Source organism: Tachyglossus aculeatus, unplaced genomic scaffold (assembly GCF_015852505.1).
Source record: "Tachyglossus aculeatus isolate mTacAcu1 unplaced genomic scaffold, mTacAcu1.pri scaffold_12_arrow_ctg1, whole genome shotgun sequence".
NCBI classification, from domain to species: Eukaryota; Metazoa; Chordata; class Mammalia; order Monotremata; family Tachyglossidae; genus Tachyglossus; species Tachyglossus aculeatus.
In genome coordinates, this window is record NW_024044858.1 from 1,225,549 (window position 1) to 1,244,837 (window position 19,289).

At 51.2% G+C, this 19,289-nt stretch overlaps 1 protein-coding gene across 1 annotated transcript in view; it reads right to left on the reverse strand.

Moving 5' to 3' along the window:
- The window catches only part of UNC13B (unc-13 homolog B), a 210,215-nt gene that overhangs the window by 83,059 nt on the left and 107,867 nt on the right, over positions 1-19,289 (reverse strand). The window contains exons 10-11 of the mRNA XM_038742473.1: positions 9,901-10,242; positions 8,909-8,999 (exon numbers count right to left, since the gene is read on the reverse strand). Coding sequence (XP_038598401.1) covers positions 8,909-8,999; positions 9,901-10,242 — 433 coding nt within the window. The remainder of the gene's footprint in view (positions 1-8,908; positions 9,000-9,900; positions 10,243-19,289) is intronic.

The window sequence follows — 19,289 nt, forward strand, 5'->3', positions numbered from 1 at the left end:
CAAACCCCTGCCTTCACATACACACACTCCCATCTCACACATCCTTCCCCGCTTTCTTCACACATTCCCAGGGCACCCAAAAAGCCTGCACAAACCATCCGCCCCTCTCTTCTTTCACATATCCTGCTCTTCTCGCACATTCTCAGCCTGCACAAACACACCCCCTCTATCCTTCACCTTGCTCATTTCTAATCTTCGCTCTTCCCAAATAACCTCCTCTACTTCTATCGTAAATAATAATGACGATAATGGCATTTATTAAGCGCTTACTATGTGCAAAGCACTGTTCTAAGCGCTGGGGGGGGGGGGTACAAGGTGACCAGGTTGTCCCATGGGGGGGGCTCACAGTCTTAATCCCTATTTTACAGATGAGGGAACTGAGGCTCAGAGAAGTTAAGTGACTTGCCCAAGGTCACACGGTAGACATGTGGCAGAGCCGGGACTCGAACCCACGACCTCTGACTCTAAGGCCCGTGCTCTTTCCACTGAGCCACGCCACTTCTAGATTTTGACACCCACGGTGGACAAAATAAACAGAAATCACAACGGCTTTACGTCCTCTTCTCTAGGTAAGGAAAAGTCAAGTGAACTACTGCCAGAAGGGTCAAGACAGTAACATCTTTAGATAAACAAGGGAGAGTTTCTGAATGCCCAGGATGTACCTATTGGGCATAAACTCCCCGGCTAAATAATTGAGACCCTCCCCCACGGAAACTTCCCGCCTCCCTTCTCAGGTCCCGAAATCAACCCGGGGAGCAGTTAGTGTCCTTTCAAAGGTCTGGAGGCCTCGGGGTGGCCCTTGGCTGCGGGGTTCCCGTGGTCCCCCAAGGAGGAGACGCCGCTCAAGAAAGCCAAGCATTCCTTCCACTCGGCCAGAAGACGGAACAAAGATTCCACAACCGCAGAACCTGAGGGGGGTTTGGCCAGCTCAATCAGTCGATGGGACTGAGCACTGTACGAGCACTTGGGAGAGCACGAACGATACAGAGTCGGGAGATGTGCTCCCTGCCCACGACGGACTTACAGAGCAAGCAACACTAACCCCGTCTCCTAATAAGGGATCTGAACCCATCCCTGCACAGGCCTTCGGAGAGGGAGAACGGCTTGGACTGTCAGGTTTCTTTTGGCCACCTTCTCCAGAACGGACCCTGGCACGCATGGGAATTGTTGACCCCGGCTGCTCCGAGTCTCGGCGTCGGCCCTCCCGATGTGAAAGGATACCCCGAGTCTATACCGGGGGGCAAAAGACGGAAGCGTTTTCCTAGCTCCCCCGGCTCTGACAATTTTAAGTTCCCTTTAAAACAGGCAACTTGGTTGTTTTTCCTCCGTGAGTCAAAAATCTGCATAATCCAAAGAGACGTGTGTCATGATGTATGGAACGTGTGACGGTGATGCCGTGGACGTGCTGTGATGTGGATGTGCGGGGTGAATCCATCCTGGGAAAGACAGGGCCCCGGGGCAATACCGCAATTCCCGGCCGGCTCCCCGCTCCCTCTTCCAGCTCCTGCACCCAACTCTCTAGGGTTGATTGGAAACGGGGAGGGGGAGAAGGGAGTGTGGGGACGGAAAGAGGAAAAGGGAACGGGGTACAAAGACGGAGATGGGTGGGAGGGATGTGGGGAGGAGGAGGGAGAGACAGAAAGGAAGTTGGAATGGGGAGACAAAGAGTCCTCCCAATCAATCAATCAATGGTATTTACTGAGCACTTACCGAATACAGAGCACTATAGTAAGCACTTGGGAGAATACAATATTAAAGAGTTGATATACCCAAAAGGCGCCTAGATGGTAGATACGACGGTAGGAGCAGACCGGACACAGACCCTGTCCCACGTGAGGCTCACAGTCTGAGGAGGAGGGAGAATGGCTACCTTGTCCCCATTTTTACAGACGAGGAAACCGAGGCACAGAGAAGTTAAGTGGCTTGACCGCGGTTACACATCAGGAAAGCGGCGGAGCCAGGATTAGAACCCAGGTCTCCGCACTCTTAGGCCGGAGCTCCTTCCACCAGGCCAAGCTGCTTCGCCAAACTGGGCTGGTGAAATGCATTTCTATACTCTAACACTCCTAATCAGGTTGCTTCATCTGATTAACCGGCCTGTGTTTGGTAGGATCGGTTGCCAAGGAGTGATATTTTTGGAGTGCCGCATGTATCCCACGTTCCCACTCGCGCAAGATTACCTGAAACACGGCTACCAACTGCAGTGCCCTTCGGAAGGGTGAGGAGTGGGTGGAGGAAGGCTCGGAATTAGCTCGGAATTTGACGACTGACCGAAGACATCTAGAGATCTGACCACCTAAAGGACTTTAGAAGCCACTGGGCGTGAAGAACCATGTGAGAGCTAACGTTGGCATCTATCTATCTATCTATCATCTATCTATCTATCTATCTATCGGCATGAAGAACCATGTGAGAGCTAACATTGGCATCTATCTATCTATCTATCTATCATCTATCTAATCTATCTATCTATCTATCTGTCTATCGGCATGAAGAACCATGTGAGAGCTAACGTTGCCATCTATCTATCTATCTATCTAATCTATCTATCTGTCTATCAGCATGAAGAACCATGTGAGAGATAACATTGGCATCTATCTACCTATCTATCTATCATCTATCTATCTAATCTATCTATCTATCTATCTATCTGTCTATCGGCATGAAGAACCATGTGAGAGCTAACGTTGGCATCTATCTATCTATCCATCCATCTATCTATCATCTATCTATCTATCTATCTAATCTACCTACCTATCTATCTAATTTATCTATCTATCTATCTATCTATCTATCGGCATGAAGAACCATGTGAGAGCTAACGTTGGCACCTATCTATCTATCTATCCATCCATCTAGCTATCATCTATCTATCTAATCTACCTATCTATCTAATTTATCTATCTATCTATCTATCTATCTATCTATCTATCTGTCTGTCTATCGGCATGAAGAACCATGTGAGAGCTAACGTTGGCATCTATCTATCTATCTATCTATCTATCATCTATCTATCTATCATCTATCTATCTAATCTATCTATCTATCATCTATCTATCTAATCTATCTATCTGTCTATCGGCATGAAGAACCATGTGAGAGCTAACGTTGGCATCTATCTATCTATCTAATCTATCTATCTATCTATCTATCATCTATCTATCTATCTATCTATCTATCGGCATGAAGAACCATGTGAGAGCTAACGCTGGCATCTATCTATCTATCTATCTATCTATCTATCTATCTCTATCTAATGCCCAGACACAGCCTCTCCAGGAAAAGTTCCTTCTTTTCCTCAGAGAAATCCACACCCAGCTTAACAACGCACTTAGAGCCTCCAGAAGGAGCGTGACTTCGTGGAAAGAGCTTGGGCTTGGGAGTCAGAGGCCGTGGGTCCTCTTCCCGCCTCTGCCACTTGTCAGCTCGGTGACTTTGGGCGAGTCACTTGGCTTCTGTGGGCCTCAGTTTCCTCATCTGTAAAACGGGGATTAAGACTGTGAGCCCCACATGGGACAACCTGATGACCTTGTTTCTACCCCAGGGCCTGGGACAGTGCTTGGCACATAGTTCGCGCTTAACAAATACCATCATCATCAGAAAACTTCCACCTGGATGTCCACCCTGACTCCGTGGAAGAATGGGGCTGTGCAGGCCTGATTCCATCGGTTCAGACCCGAGTCACTGGGCATGGATGGCGGGGGGAGAAACTCATCCACAGATTCCTCATCTCTCCTCCAAAGTTCTCCCAACAGTAGAACGGCTAGTGAATTCTGGCATTTAGCACCAAAGAAGCTCTTGGGAGATTAACAATAAAAGGGACTGGAGGATAAAAGCCAGGAACAAGTCGAGAGGAAAATGTGGCAACTGGAACTGGCCCTTCAGTGTGACCTGAGTCATCCAGTGCTTAGAACAGTGCTCTGCACATAGTAAGCGCTTAACAAATGCCATCATCATTATTATTATTATTATTCATGAAAGGCTGAGTCCTGGTCAAGGAGCCATCAGGTACAGCCAATCGAATCAATCAATTACTGGTATTACCTGAGAGCTTACTGTACGCAAAGCACTGTACTAAGCTCCTAGGAGAGTACAACAGAATTGGTGCATACGATCCCTGCCCAGGAGGAGCCGGCCGGGAGAGACAGACTTTAAAATAGATTAGGGATAGGGAAAAGAGTATGCAAACATTCACATAAGCACTGTGGGGCTGGACTGAGTATCCAAGTGCTTAAGGGATACACAGCCAAGTGCACACAAGGCACAATCAATCAATCAATCAATCGTATTTACTGAGCGCTTACTATGTGCAGAGCACTGTACTAAGCGCTTGGGAAGTACAAATTGGCAACATATAGAGACAGTCCCTACCCAACAGTGGGCTCACAGTGGGCTCACAGGCACAGAGGGGAGGATGGATACGGGAAATAAAGGGCTTGTTCAGGGAAGGCTCTTTGGAGGAGGTAGGATTTTAGAAGGGATTTGAAAGCGGGGAGTGTGATGGACTGTTGGATACGGGAAGGGAGGGAGTTCATTCATTCGATCATATTTCTTGAGCGCTTACTGTGTGCAGAGCACTGTACGAAGCGCTTGGGAAGTACAAGCTGGCAACATATAGAGACGGTCCCTACCCAAGTGGTCCTTAGTTTGAAATTCTAAATAGCTTTAAATTGTATTAGCAGAATATAAATCTATCAGATTAATATCTCTCTAGTTTGTAAATATGTATGGGCAGGGATCATGTCTACCAATTCTACTGTACTGTAGTCTCCCAAGCGCGTCATACAATACTCTATCCACAGTAAGTGCTCAATCTGTCAATCAACTATATTTTTTGAGTGTTTACTGTATACAAAACACTGTACTAAAACTGCTTGGAAGAACATCATTTAACAGAGTTGGTAGGCATGTTCCTTCCCACAAAGGAGTTAACAGTCTAGAGGGGGCAATAATTACAATTGTTTGGTTGATTGATTATTTGTCTAATAATTCTAGGATGATACTGCCAAACAAACTGTGAGAGAAATCTATTCAATCTTCAATTCTTATGCCAATGACATGAAAGAAAATGATGGTACTACGGTCACCTAAACCTTCCATTTAAAGCGGGTTTTGTCTTTCGAAATATATCCAAAGGCCTCCACCCATACTTTTGAGTTATAGTCTGCAATGTTATATGAACCATACTAGGAGCAAAGAATAAATGTCAAAACCTGCCTGAGGAGGGTGGGGGGGATACGGACTGAATGTTTTTTCGGAAAAATGATCCAGGCAGCAGAGTGAAATATGGACTGGGGAGGGGAAAGACAAGAAGGAGGTCGGCAAGGAGGCTGATGCAGTAATCCAGGCAGGAAATGACGAGTGCTTGGATCAGCGTGGTAGCAGTTTGGATGGAGAGGAACGGGCAGATTTTAGAGATGTTGTGAAGGTAGAACAGGATTTGGTGACAGATTGACTGTGTGGGTTGAATGAGGGAGAGAGAGATGAGTCGAAGAATGAGTACAAGGAATCACAAAAGCTCAGGCCACCAGGCACAGCCCGGAGGAGTGAGGGTGGTGGAAATGTACGCACGTGACTGCTCCAAAGAGTGGAAAAAAGACATCCCAGGCTGAAATCCCATTCCTCATATCAGGACTCTAGTGAGGGGAGGAGCAAAGGAAAAGGAAGCAAGCCTAGAATTTTCCTGGCCTCGAGGCCTGTCCATTTCTGGCCCGTTGCCTCGATTTTTCAGTCTTGAGCTCCAGAACTATTCCAAGGAGACCGTCGACTCCGGCGGCTCAAAAAGCCAGCGTGCCTAGTGGGTAGAGCACGGGCCTGGGCGTCAGAGGACCGGGGTTCTGATCTTGCCTGCTGTGTGACCTTGGGCAAATCACTTAACTTCTCTGTGGCTCAGCTGCCTCATCTGGAAAATGGGGGTTAAGACTGTGAGCCCTATGTAGGGACTGGGTCCAAGCTGATCATCTTGGTACAGTGCCCGACACATAGTAATTCAGTTAAATTCATTCATTCATTCAACCGTATTTACTGAGCGCTTACTGTGTGCAGAGCACTGTACTGAGCGCTTGGGAAGTACAAGTCGGCAACATGTAGAGACGGTCCCTACCCGACAACGGGCTCACGGTCTAGAAGGGGGAGACAGACAACAAAACAAAACATGTAGACAGGGGTCAAAGTGGTCAGAACAAATAGAATTAAAGCCCGATGCACATCATTAACAAAATAAATAGAACAGTAAATATGGACAAGTAAAACAGAGTAATAAATCTGTACAAATATATCTACAAGTGCTGTGGGGAGCCATCAGCGCCGCCTCCGCCCCGCTGCCCCCCGGGATGCAGCGTGCTCACAAGAAAGAGCCCGGGCTTTGGAGTCAGAGGCCATGGGTTCAAATCCCGGCCCTGCCACTTGTCAGCTGGGTGACTTTGGGCAAGTCACTTCACTTCTCTGGGCCTCAGTTCCCTCAAATGTAAAATGGGGATGAGGACTGTGACGTGGGACAACCTGATCACCTTGTATTCTCCCAGTGCTTTTTGCACATAGTAAGCGCTTAACAAATACCATCATTATTATTAAGGAGGTAGGGCGGGGGGGACGGGGAAGAAGTAATGCCACCTAGACACATAACCATGAAACCACCGTTGCCAATCTGGGAGCTTGGCAAGAGCCTTGGGTTCTGGGAATTTCCACGGGGCCGGATCGAGTCACTTCCACAACCCCTCCTGGCTGGGCGTCCACCTTGTCTCGGGCTGCCCTGCCTCCCCCCAGTTTGGCCCCTTCCAACAGCCATCGCCACCCAAAAGGCTGAACCTGTTTGGGAGAAAACGGAAAACGTGGAATACCTGGCTTAACAGAAGTAAACTAGGTTGACAGTCAAACTGATTAAACCAGTGCTTCTGAGCTCAAAGCAGTCCTCGATCCGAGAACAGATTTATTCCACTCCCCTACCCCCACACAAAAAGAGCAATGATTCCCAGAAAGGGCGGGTGTGACTTTCCGGCTACCAAAGTCTGTTCCATCTGCCTCAGAGCAGGAATTGACAACCGAGAACGTTGACGGTTTCACTGTTCCGGCACAAACCACCCAGTAGCTCCCCACAACCCAGAGTCCTTGAACCCACGCAAAAAGAGAAGAGAAACAAGCTACTGGCTGGTTCTGAAAAGCGACTCGGTGTGGGGGGCAAATGAGTGTGGACGGGAGGCAGCCCCTTCTCAGTCTTCCCCGGCCGGGTTGGGCCCGGCCCCTCTCCGCCGCCGCCCGATTGCCACAGGGACACGGACGGGGATATTCCGCCACTCAGATTCCCGTGAAGGGCCTGGGACACGGTGGAGGCCCAGCTCCTCCGATGAGGACTGACGACGTTCCGCCGGGAGGTGACGGCTGACGCCAAACCAGTTTACACGGACCCTAAGGCAATCTCGCCAACTCCGAGGCCATTTCCCATCAGCTTCTTCTCACCTGGGAGGAAGCCGGCCCGGCCCGCAGACCCCACTCACCCACCAGCTTTGACAATGGATCCCACGACCACGGGAGCGTCCACCCGCTGGATGCGTCGGCGGGCACAGGCCCAATCCACGCAACCACTCGCTAGCCCCAAGGCGCAGGCCCGGCCCTCGAGGACAAGAAACATCTTGCGATCCACAAAGAGTCTCTACATACCTTTTTGCGGAAGCCATTATTCACGAGATTAAAAGAAGAAGACATCAAGATTCCTTCAGCAATGACGAAAATGGGTTGTAATCAGTTAGCTGGAGAAAATTCTCCAGGAGTGGAGAGTTGCCACTGCAATGGCTATCTCTAGGCCCTTTCGGTGGGATCGCTCCCCAGAACCAAACGGATTGTGCCGAGGGCTGCACGAACGTTTGCCACAGAGAGAGAGAGCCTGGATTTTGGGACCGGCAGATGAGCCAATTCTTGCATCTCATTCATTCATTCATTCAATCGTATTTATTGAGCGCTTACTGTGTGCAGAGCACTGTACTACGCGCTTGGGAAGTACAAGTTGGCACTGTATAGAGACGGTCCCTACCCAACTGCGGGCTCACAGTCTCCTTGTAATGCCAAGGAATACAGTGGGTTACAATTTTACAATTTCCCAAACGTAAAATCTTTTTAAAAGATTAACCAATTACCTGTTAAAATTCACTCAACTGTAACTTCCTTTAGGGTCGGGACCGTGGATCCTGTTACTGTTGGAACCTCCCCCAAATGCTCAGTACAGTCCCTAGCACTCAATAGGCACTCAATCAATACCATCGAATGAACAAACCCATGTACTGTATTTCAGAAAAATTTGGGTTGCCTCTGCCTTTGAATTTGGGAATGATGCTCTATGCCTAAAGGAATGTTGAGCATCTTTATCCATCCCAAGATGCTTCGGTTCCTCTGGGCACTGTCTAACCTCGTTAAGGATTTACTGGAGCTGGCTCCGGCTACCGTATGCTGTTTCCCACGAGACAGAGGACTGAGTTATACAACAAATCTATCCCCATCTTCTGGCCCACCAGCAGAGTTCTTATATGCAATAAAATGTGTTTACGTTGGGAAGTTTCTTGGAAAGGGAACCCTGGAATTCTCTGGCAAAATAGCTGAAAGTCAAATGCTTTCGGTTTATCACACTGGCACATAGTAAGTTCACCCTTTCACAGTTTCCCTTCACAATATTTGGGACCTGTTTAAAAAAAAAAATCAAAGTCCACACTACTCCACTGCCCGATCATCGCTACCTAAACAAGACCTCCAGACCCTCGTGCTCCTTGGCGCAACAAATCACGCCTAAGATCTTACACGGCTTCGCAAATGGAGCCCACAGAGTGAAAAAATCAGTTCTTTCCGCCTCCGCACTGGAAATATCGATCCTCTTTTCGTCCAAGCACACCACGGGAAGAAAGAATGGGAAGTACAGTCCTACCTCATGCAGCTGGAGCCGGACTTTGGTGACGGCTCGGATCCAGTGAGCTCTGGCTGGAGTGAATGGGGCAGCTTCGTTCTCATCGGGATGACTTAAAAGCAAGACAGGAAAAAATCTTTTAGAAACGGATCCGACCTACGCGGCGACGGTCTGCAAGGGAGAGGAGCCGTCGCGACCGGAGAGAGAAGTCTGTGCTCACGGGACCCAAACTTAGCCACTGAATTGGGGCGGTGGAAAGAGGAGGGACGTGGCACGGGCCCTTGGGTTGCCGGAGATCAGGACCACGGGAGGAGGATGCCCCAGAGGAGCAGGCCCTCGACCCAAATACACCTCTCTCCTCAGCTGATCATCGCACAGACGCTCCAACGGTTTACGGATGTTTACGGAGACGAGCCAGGTGACGGCAACCGGGACCCACACCCCTTCACGTTCAACATCACCCGACGCAAAATCAACAGCAAGGCCCATCAAGCACATCCTCCCTCAGGAGTGGAACTCCCTTCCCTTTCACAGCCGAGAGACCGTCGCTCTCTTCGCCTTCACGATGCTCCTAAAATCCCATCTCCCCCAAGAGGAGTTCCCCGACTAAGCCCTCATTTCCCCTGCTCCTTCTCCCTCCTGCGTTGCCTAAACACCTGGATCTGTTATTCTCGATATTCACTCTACCCTCAACTCCCCACGACTTTTATACGTAGACATAATTCCCGTCTCCCCCCATAGTGAGCTCCTTGCGGACCCTCTCCTGTACGGTACTCTCCTCTAGCGCTTCATACGGCACTCTGCATACAGAAAGCACTCAACAAATACCGCTGGTGGACGAATAAAGTCGCAATAGCTTGGGTGCACCTCACGGTCTGGGGCCGACGAACGGAATTCAGCTTCCGCGCAAGGCGGCAGACCCACTAGCTTTCTAGAGATAATGTGCTCTCCCCCCATCCTACTGCCTAGGGCCCAACTTGGGGTTCACCTGGGGAGTTTTGCCCATCGCTGACCTTTCTTGAGGCCTTGTGGAGAGACCGCTGGGCTGCTCCAGCTCTGGAGGAAGTTTGACGGCGGCGGTGCCCTCGCTGACCTTTTCTTTCTTTTCATAGGCTCTCCTCTGTTCGGCTCCGCTGGCCACTCCTGAGGGTTTCTCCTGCTCCTCTCGGTAACCCGCCAGACCATCCTGGGAGTAGCTTCCCGAGCTGCGGAGGGAGTCGGTCGACTTCTTGTCCCGGGGGTCGTCTTCCTGCTCCGAGACGGGGCCGTTGTCCTGGAACTGCTCTGGCTCGCTCAGCTGAGAGCTGGCCTGGCTCACGTTACAGGAAGAGCCGTACCTACTGCTGCCTGTGGGACTAGAGGAGAAGACAGAGCCAGTCAGTAATCGGAGAAGAGGGAAAAGACAGACACCACTCACTGGGCAAGGCAAAGGCAATGATTAACAACAAAAGAGGGACCAGTCGGCGGGGCGGGTTAGATTCCACTGTGGATTCTAGATGGGGGTTGGTAAGGCAGCAAAAACTACATTTCTAAAAGCACTCCGGAACAGCACGGGCAACAACACTTAACTTTGTTCTAAGGATTCATTTTAACCGTTGGCAGAGTCAACGGGACCAGACGCCGTGAAATGCTGCCCTACTACAAGACCTTAATTTATAATAATAATAACGATGGCATTTATTAAGCGCTTACTATGTGCAAAGCACTGTTCTAAGCGCTGAAGTCTGCTCTTCCTGGGGCTATCACGAAGGCATTATATGCTCCGCTTATAATTCTCACGGAAAGTAAACGATAACATCGGAAGAAAGTGAAAATAATTTTGTTTGGTATTAATCACTGAATTTCTCAGGAATGAGCCTCCACTCATACCCCAAAATGATTTTTCTTTCCCGATTCCTACTGACTCCGCCCCACACGGAGAGAAACCTCGTCCCACTCGTCTTCCTTCAGAATACTCCAGTGGCGATTTCAAAGCCCACACCCGACCCGCCGCATCCTTGTGCCCCGGCCAAACGGGGCTAAGCTAAGCCCACGGGCCGAGGACACGATCTTATCCTGCTGAATTCTACGCAACAAGAAACGGGGCAGTAGATTCCCTCGGCAGAGGGAGGTGCCGTAAGCGGGAACGTGAGAGTGAAAGATTGGGTTCTGCTTTTAGCTTGGCTCCACCGGGCTACGTGTTCTTACCCTGGAACACAGTCCAGCTGGTTTAGAGAAGGAGGATGAGCCAGAACAGACCTGGTCGCTCTCCTTTTCCTCCCTCCTCCCATCCCCTCTGCCAAGGAAAAATCACACTCGGGGCTTTCTTTCAGCTGAGGTCAGCTAGGTCCTATTCGAGCCACGTGGAAGGATACTGTCATCCCTCAGGCAGGCTAGGGTCTGGGCCTGCCCGTTTCGGGGAGGACAGAGAAAGAAACCGGCTTGGGTTTTAACCGTGATGTGTTTCTAACGCAGACAGACCCCAACGGATCGATGAGTCCCTCCCCATACAAGAGCTGGCTAGACCCTCAGCCCAAAGGTACATTCTCTCTGCCCCATTCTCTCTCCAAGTGGCAAAAAAAATCCGTTTCCCACCAAGCCCGTCGCGGAGGAGAACTCCCGGAGCAGCAGATCCCCGGCTGGGCAGTGCCACAAATGTGGATTGAGGGGTCTTCCCGGGCCTCAAATCACCCCACCACCAGAGGCTGCAACAAAGTAATAGCTGCAGTCGTATTTATTGAGCGTCCACTTGGCGCAATGCACTGCACTAAAGGCTCGGGAAGGGAGTACAGAATAAATAGTAATAATAATAATGATGGCATTTGTTAAGTGCTTACTATGTGCAAAGCACTGTTCTAAAGAAGTGACACACTCCCTGTCCAACCAGGGAGACACAGTCCCTACGGCCTGAACCTGGCCACTAAAAGGGAGAGAGAAGAGGGTGGGGAAAGGGGGCAGGTGTGAGCCTGAAGTCTGCCTAAGGCCCCCACTTGGGATGGTGATCCAGGAGAGCTAGTTTTGTTCCATCGATCAATCGATCAGATTTATTGAGCGCTTACTGTGTGCACTTTCCAGGGTACAGCACAACAACATAACAGACGCGTTCCCCGCCCTTCCTGTTCTGTGGGCTGGGACGGGCCCAGGTTCGCCGAGCTCAACCTTCTCTGGCTCCCCGTTCTCTCCCGAGAGACCAAAGCAAGGCCGATGAAGCCTCCAAGCGACTGATTTGAGGGGCGTAGCCTCACGGTAAGATGAGCAGGAATCGGAAAAGAAGTTAACCGTACGGTGAGCAAACTGGCCCAAATGCAGGTTCTCTAGACCGCAGCTTGTCGTGGGCAAGAAACGTGCCTTTCAACTCCGTTAATACTCTCCCAAGAGCTCAGTACAATGCTCTGCACAGAGTGAGCGCTCAATAAACACCACTGATGATGAGGAAGATGACAATGACTCACCATTAACTCACCGCGTAGTGCCAACTAGCTATAAAAGCTTCAAGGGAAACAGGCGGGAAGACACTTACACCGTGACAGGGAACGCAGGGGGCTAGCTCTACCGGGTGCATTATAAATGATCCATTACTGGAAGCCATTTATTATGCTCCGGTGGGTAACTGGCCTTTCGTGAGTCCCAGGCGCCCGTGCCGTCGGCTGGGGAGCGGAAGTCACGGACTTCAGAATTAGATCCTTTCCCGGCTGCTGGAGAGGAGCCCTCCCCGGGGCCGGCTTTCCCTCTCGTGCCGCCTGATCCTTCTCCGGCCGGCAGGGACGGACGGGCACGCGGATGGGTTCCCCCCCCTGCCCTGAGGCCAGACGGGAGGGCCAAACTAGGGCGCTGACCCCGGGCTCCTCGGAGTGAGTCCCTTCTAGCTCGTTACCCGCTAGTTTGGAGCCGGAGCACTCTTCTGCACACCCGCTCTGCAGATCACCTGACTTTCCGGGAGGTATCTGGGATTCGGCATCAGGCCCAGCCACAGGAGGAGAGACGGGAGACTTTGCCACCTCCTTGGTTACAGTACCCTGCCTGAGGCCTTTCACCTGAGAAGCAGGGTGTACCGGCTTCTCCTCAGCACTCTCCTCGCTCTCTGGCTGCTGAGAGGCCCGATCGAAGGCTTCCCCCACGGCTGAACCGGGGCCCCCACCCTCACGCGTCTCCGTGGGGTGTTCGATGCCCCTTTCAAACAAACTATGAGAGAGTTTCCTCAAACCAGACATTAATCCAGACTTGTCTGATGTGGAGGGGAGGAGGGAGAAGAGAGAGCCAAACGGTTTCCCGTGGACAGCAGACGTCGGGGTAATGGGTTTCGGCAGTCGAGGCGGAGCTGGGACGTCGGACAGGGGTCTTCGGTTGACTGCTTCGATGGGGGCTTCAAGCCCTCTCCTCCTGTTCTCCCAGCCCACTGCAGGCTCCGGGCTAACTGCTGTCGAACGCTCCTGCTCAGAAGGAATTTCGGGTACAACTCCAAGCACGCTGCTCAGCTCGGAGGGGTGCCAGGGGGCACGGGGCTGCTCAGCCTTGGTTTCGTGGGCATTACAACAGTCCGGCTCAGCTGTTGCCTGGGTGGGCTCCGACTCCAGAGTTGCAACTGGACCGGGCCCAGAGACCCCGAGGTCTTGGCGATCGCCTGGAGGAGCCGCTTCTGTTTCGCTACTAGGATGCCCACTCGCCTGCTCGCAAAGTCCGACCCGTTCGGCTTTGGATGGGTGTGAACTCAAACTCACGTTCGCCGGTTGTCTGTCCAGATGCAGCACTGACGGTGCAGGGTCTTCTGTGTGAGCCGGCGGCTCTGAAGCATTTAACCGAGGTAGCTTTGGGCCGTGCGGAAAAAAATTATTGTCCCCCATTTCCAGTTTCCTTCTAGGGTCATCTGGCTCAGTATCAGATCCTGGGGTTAAGACGCCTGGAGTCATTAGAGGGGTGTCAAGGTCTGCTTCCAGAACGGCATCTGCCAATTCCTCTGGTGTCGGAGACTGCCTTCCGAGGACCGATCGCTCCATCTGTTGAGAACAACTTCTCTGAGGCACAGGGGTCGCCTGGAAATGTGATTCTGTTTGAGGGACCCCTTTAGCACTTTTGAAAACGTCCAAAAGGTCGCCTCGGAAATTCTGAGATGACACACCGCGGGAAAACCCAAAAAAGGAATTTTTCTCCGGAGGGTGGGAGGAGGCTGAGGTGAGAGGAAGGGAGAAAAAGCCGGAGAAGGTTTTGGGGGATTCACACAAACTCAAAGAGATCGACTTCATTTTAATCCTGAGGCCTGAGAATACTTCTCCTGCAGGTCTGAACTCTGACTTGCCTCTCTCTGCTTCCTTGGGCACGTTCTGACCATCTGCTCCACCGAGTTCTTCCGAGACCGGTGATGAGCCCGGATCAGATAACGCATCGTCGGGCAGATCCGTTCCAGGAAAATCCCCTCTTTCTCCTGTGAGACAACCATTGGGAAGGCTACTGGCGGCAACATTTAAGTTTGAACTTTCAGGAAGGCGGGTATCACCTGAAAGAGAGCCGCATTCCCGCTCGGCAGGGTTTTTTCCCCGAAAGAAATCCTCTTCTCCACAGTCAGGTGACACGGCGATGACGTCTTCCTCTCCCCTGCTAGGGAGCGGCTGTCTCTCTGGCCTACAAAACCCATCAGGGAGGGGAGCGCTAGCTTTCTGTACTTGAACGGATCGGAGACAGGGCCCGGAAGATGCCGAGGGTTCAAATCCTGTCCCGTCTGTAGAACCTGTTTCTCCTTTCAGGGCCTCATTCTCTTGAGGATATTCAGCGGCATGAGAGTTCGATTCATTCTGGCTTCCAGAGAGTGCCTCTTTCGGCTCATCCCTGAATTTGAGGGTGGTGACTGCTTCGCTCTCTCTGGCGGCAGAGTCGGCAGAAGCAGTCGGCTTCCTAGGTGACTGAGGAGCCTCTGGACTCTCCTTCACAAGATCTGGCTGATCTGCACAGCTCTGTGGCTCTTTATTCAGGAAGGACACGCCAAAGAAGCTCCTCCAGGAATTACCTGGAGGTAGGTTTTTCCCGCTGCCAGAGGTGCTTCCGGAGAAGAATGAAGGGGGCTTAAACAGTCTTTCCTCTCCTCGGAGACTGGCTCCATAAAGATCGGGCACAGGAGCTACATTCAACCGTTTCTCTGATCCAGTCAGAAAGGAAAACAGACTCGTGCCGGCAGGAATCTCTGGCTGTGACCGAAAGGATTTAGGGGGTGAAATGCTCAAGTCTCTGCCAACGGAGGGCAAATTTAACGGTGATACCCTAGGATCCTGACTCTGCTGACTTGGATTCATTTCATCTACCGGATCAGGTGGCCACGGACTATCTCCGAGATCCCCCGGGGTCACGGAAGGCAAACCAGGAGCCTCCACTGAAATCTCTCTGGACGACTGATCGTGGCTGACCCAGGGGCCTGAACTCAGGACTCCACCTCTTAAAGGGGTCGCTTTGTCCTCTAGCCTCTGCCTCTGGGATTCTCTGAGCGGACGGTCCTTCAGCTCCCCGTCACAAATAGTCGTTTGCTTGGGTAAAACCCTAGTTCTCACCACCCCTCCAGGATCAGCAGGCACCAAAGCGCCCCGGTCACCTGCATTTGGGCTCTTGGGCTGCGTACGTTCACTGTTTGATTTAACCGATTCTTGGCGTTCCCTCCTCGGAGGAGAAAACACTTTCTCTGTTGACTGGGTAGGGGAGACATCCGTTTTAAAGAGATCCCCGAGAGACCCAAAGAGCGATGAAATGCCTGAAGAGTCCCTCGTTTCTTGGCACACGTTTCTTCCTTCTTTATCCCCAGACTCCTTCTTCTCTACTTTCGGCTTGGATTGATTAGCTTGGGGTTTGAAGAAACTCCAAAATCCGGGTGCCTGGTGCACATCCACGGTGATGTCTGGGGGGGAATCCTCTCCCGGACTGAACGGCTTCAGGGCGCTCTTCAACAGGGTTGTCTCCGGCTCTGCGGAAGATCGACCTGGGGACAGTGGAGGGCTTTCCTGCTCAGCCTTGTTGAACCTGATCCCGAGAGGAGCTGCTGAACCGTCTTCATCCTCTTCTTCACGCGGTTTAACGTCGGAAGTTATGCGGTTGCCCTGGGAAGCAGATTTTGACAAACCTTTCCTTCTCACCTTCGCATTACTGTTTTTAATAGGTTCCGGACAGTGCATCTGTGGGACATCTACTTTCCTCGGAGCTAGGTTGTTAGGCGTTTTGGCCTCAGTTGCCAAATCACATCTGCTTGAGATTGAGGGCATGCCATCAATTTGCGACGGCACTGAATATGCCTGTAGATCTGCCCTCTTCTTGGGAGATGCTTCTAACCGCTCATTCACATCAGAACCTGAAGCTTTTTCTATCACGTTATCCAATGCGGAAAATAAAGACACAACTTTACCGGTGGATAGCTTGTCTTTTAGATGCTGAGGGTCTTCAGACGCTTTTTCCCTGGGAATCGAAGATCCACCTATTTTACGGGAAGACTGGGATACGGGGACACCTATACACCCAGGGGAGTTTTCGGCTGAAGCAGTCTGGGACTGCTCTGTCTTTCTGACCTGCACTTCATCTTGAACACGACTACCGAACGCCCTACTAGCTTGTGTTCGAAGATCGAGAATGAGCTGAAGTTCTTCAGAACAACGTCCTGTTTCTTTATCAGGCCGGAAATCCGCTTTGAGCTTCTGAAATCTTGATCCAGAAAAATCTAGCGGTTGCTCCTCCTGGCAACAAATAGGCCCCTCAAACATTTGAAAGATGGTTTCTACGTTCCCGGTCTTTAACCGGTCCCTTCTTTCCCACGTCGCAGACAGATCGAGAGGCTTATTTACAAACTCTTCATCTGAGGGTGCCTCTTCAACGAGGCAGAATAATTCACTTTCCCTGCCAAGCGGGACTTTGAAACCACAGACAGCAACCATGCTGTTACCCGACACGGCGCTGGAAAGAGCAGTCGCTTGGAAGGGAGAATCCCAATATTCCTGACAGTCGTAAGAGTTGGGTGTAAAAATGTACACGTACTGGCCCGTAGAATCGGTCAGCAAGGAATATGCGTACTGACCGTCGCTATACATGAAGTACCCGCAGTCCCCTTCTTCGGACTGCCACCAAAGTCCATTTTCAAGCCACGACAGCCACCCCTCGTACTCATAACTACAACTTGAAAATGCAGAACCTTTATTTTGGCATAAGGCGTACTGATCAATTAAGGTCCACACTGCACGATTAGAACCTGAAGAATAACTTAAATCCACAGGGAAGTCTTCTAATGAATCTCCACACTCGCTTTCAGCTGCCCACATACCTTCTGTCACTGAATGTTCTTCTGGAAGTGTTAACAGGTCATGGGATTCACGTGAGAATACAGTGAAATCTCCACTTTGCTCAGAGCGGTTTAGCCTGGTTCTCCACTCCAACATACTGGCATTTCTGTCTTTCCGGCAAGGGGTCGTCCCTGTTCCTTCTGATTCGGGCCAAACTGAAATCTCAACAACTGGAACGGGATTACGGCGTGACACGTAATAAGGCGGTCGTGGAAGCTCACCAATGTAGCCGGAATCATCTTTCATGACGCATTCCCATTCAAAGCTGGAATGGCTCCCCGTGTCATCGAAGGTAGGGTCTTGCTTTGATACGCTGTGCATTCCCATTTCCAGCAAAGCTGAAGAACACCGTTTCGGCTCTTCGTGGGTAGAATTCCGATAGCACTGAGGCTCTACCCCTTGGCCTGAGGGCCGTCCTTCCGTCAATGGTCTTCTCGTGAGTCCACCTCGAGATGCCTCCGGTCCAGCAGTGGGATTTTGCTTTTCAGCTGGCCGATTTATTCTTAAACGGGGCAAATCGTTACTAGCCACGTGAGATGCAGCTCCCTGAGTGCTTTCGCCTATCTCGTTCCGTAGAGAAATGCAGGGTAAATCACCGGACGACTCTTCTGGCACCATCTGACCTCCCTGAGTCTCGGCAGTTACAAATGAGCCGGCGGGAGGCTCTTCTAAAGAAGAATCCTCGCGTCTATCCCGAAATCTTGAGTGTGACTGAGCTGGTTGACAATCCGACACATTTTCGCCGGACATATATTTGAATGTCCCAGAAGACAACCCCGGGGCACGACTCTTCTGAGTTAATTCTTGATTATTAGAGAGGGTCTCCGAGGAGGAAAATCGAACCGGTCCAGAAAACAGACTTTGCCGGATGCTTCTCTTGGGACTTGTCTGCAAGTCGTCCGCAACTTCCTGGACAGAAGGGCATTTAACGACCTCAGCAGTAAGGTCTAATGATGAGTTTGACACGGTCAAGGGTTTAAACTGCTGTTTTAAATTCTTACCCTCTCCCAGAAGATGGGCTCTAAGCTCCTGAGGGGTAACACTAGGGATGCCTGGGGTATCGTCCCCTTGACTCGCTCTGTTTTCTGAGTTTTGAGGAGCTTGACTATTGATTCCTTCTGACTTCTTAGGTGCCCCACGACGATCTAGAATACTCTGAATGGAATTTGATTTCACTGTACTAAATTTGCCGCTTTGTGAAACTCTGCTTTCGTGACCCTCCTTAGAAATTAACAGTGGGTCAGGGGAGCTGTGGGTTCGAGGGACTGTGGGGTTGTCCGCAGAGGAACATTTCAATAAAAAAGGAAGGAGGCATCCTCCCTCCTGCGACTCCGCCTGCTTTTCAAAAATGCCAGAAGCAGGGAAAAATGGAATTCGGCGTTCCCCACTGATGGAAAAGGAGAGTCCATCTTCACTGGAACTGCTTTTCCCAACATCATCTTCAGAACTGGGACTAGCCCCTTTCGGAGGGGCCTCCGGGGAAGCAAAAAAGAACTGGCTGAAAGATTTTTTAAGGGGCCCGATAAAATCCCTTCCATCCAACATTCGGCCCTGCTCCACGGACTCGGCAGCAACGGGACTGTCTGCGGTTCCCCTTCTGGATTTACGCATGCCTCCGGCAGGGTCTTCTGCCTTCGTTTCCCGTGGAGTTGACGGCCGCGGTAAGTCCGCTGACTTCTGGTGGGGTAGGCTTCCCAGACCGTCTTTCCCTTGAAAAGGGCCACCTGCGGCTGAAGGGTCGGCAGATCCTTCGGAAAGCGTTAAACCTTGGCTTGCGTGAAATTGGGGTTGGCCCAGAGCCTTCTCAAGGGGTCTCCTGCTGCCACAGCTCCTGGCAGCGGGGCTTTCCTCACAGCCCGACTCAGAGCCGCCTGCCAAATGACTTGGCTTCCTCGCTGGCCCACCCTTGGTGACTTCTTCGGTTTCTACCTTTTCTGAAAAGATCTTTAATGGATTCAGTCGGCTAAACACCGAGTCCAGGACTGAGCTCAGTGTCTGAGGTGGAGGCTTTTCGGAAGAGGTCTGCGGGCTCGGAGCCTTCGCCTCACCGTCGCTACCTTCGCGGTTGGCCATCTCGCCCCTCGCCTCGCCGTTCCCCGCACCGTCCCTCTTTTGAAAGGGTA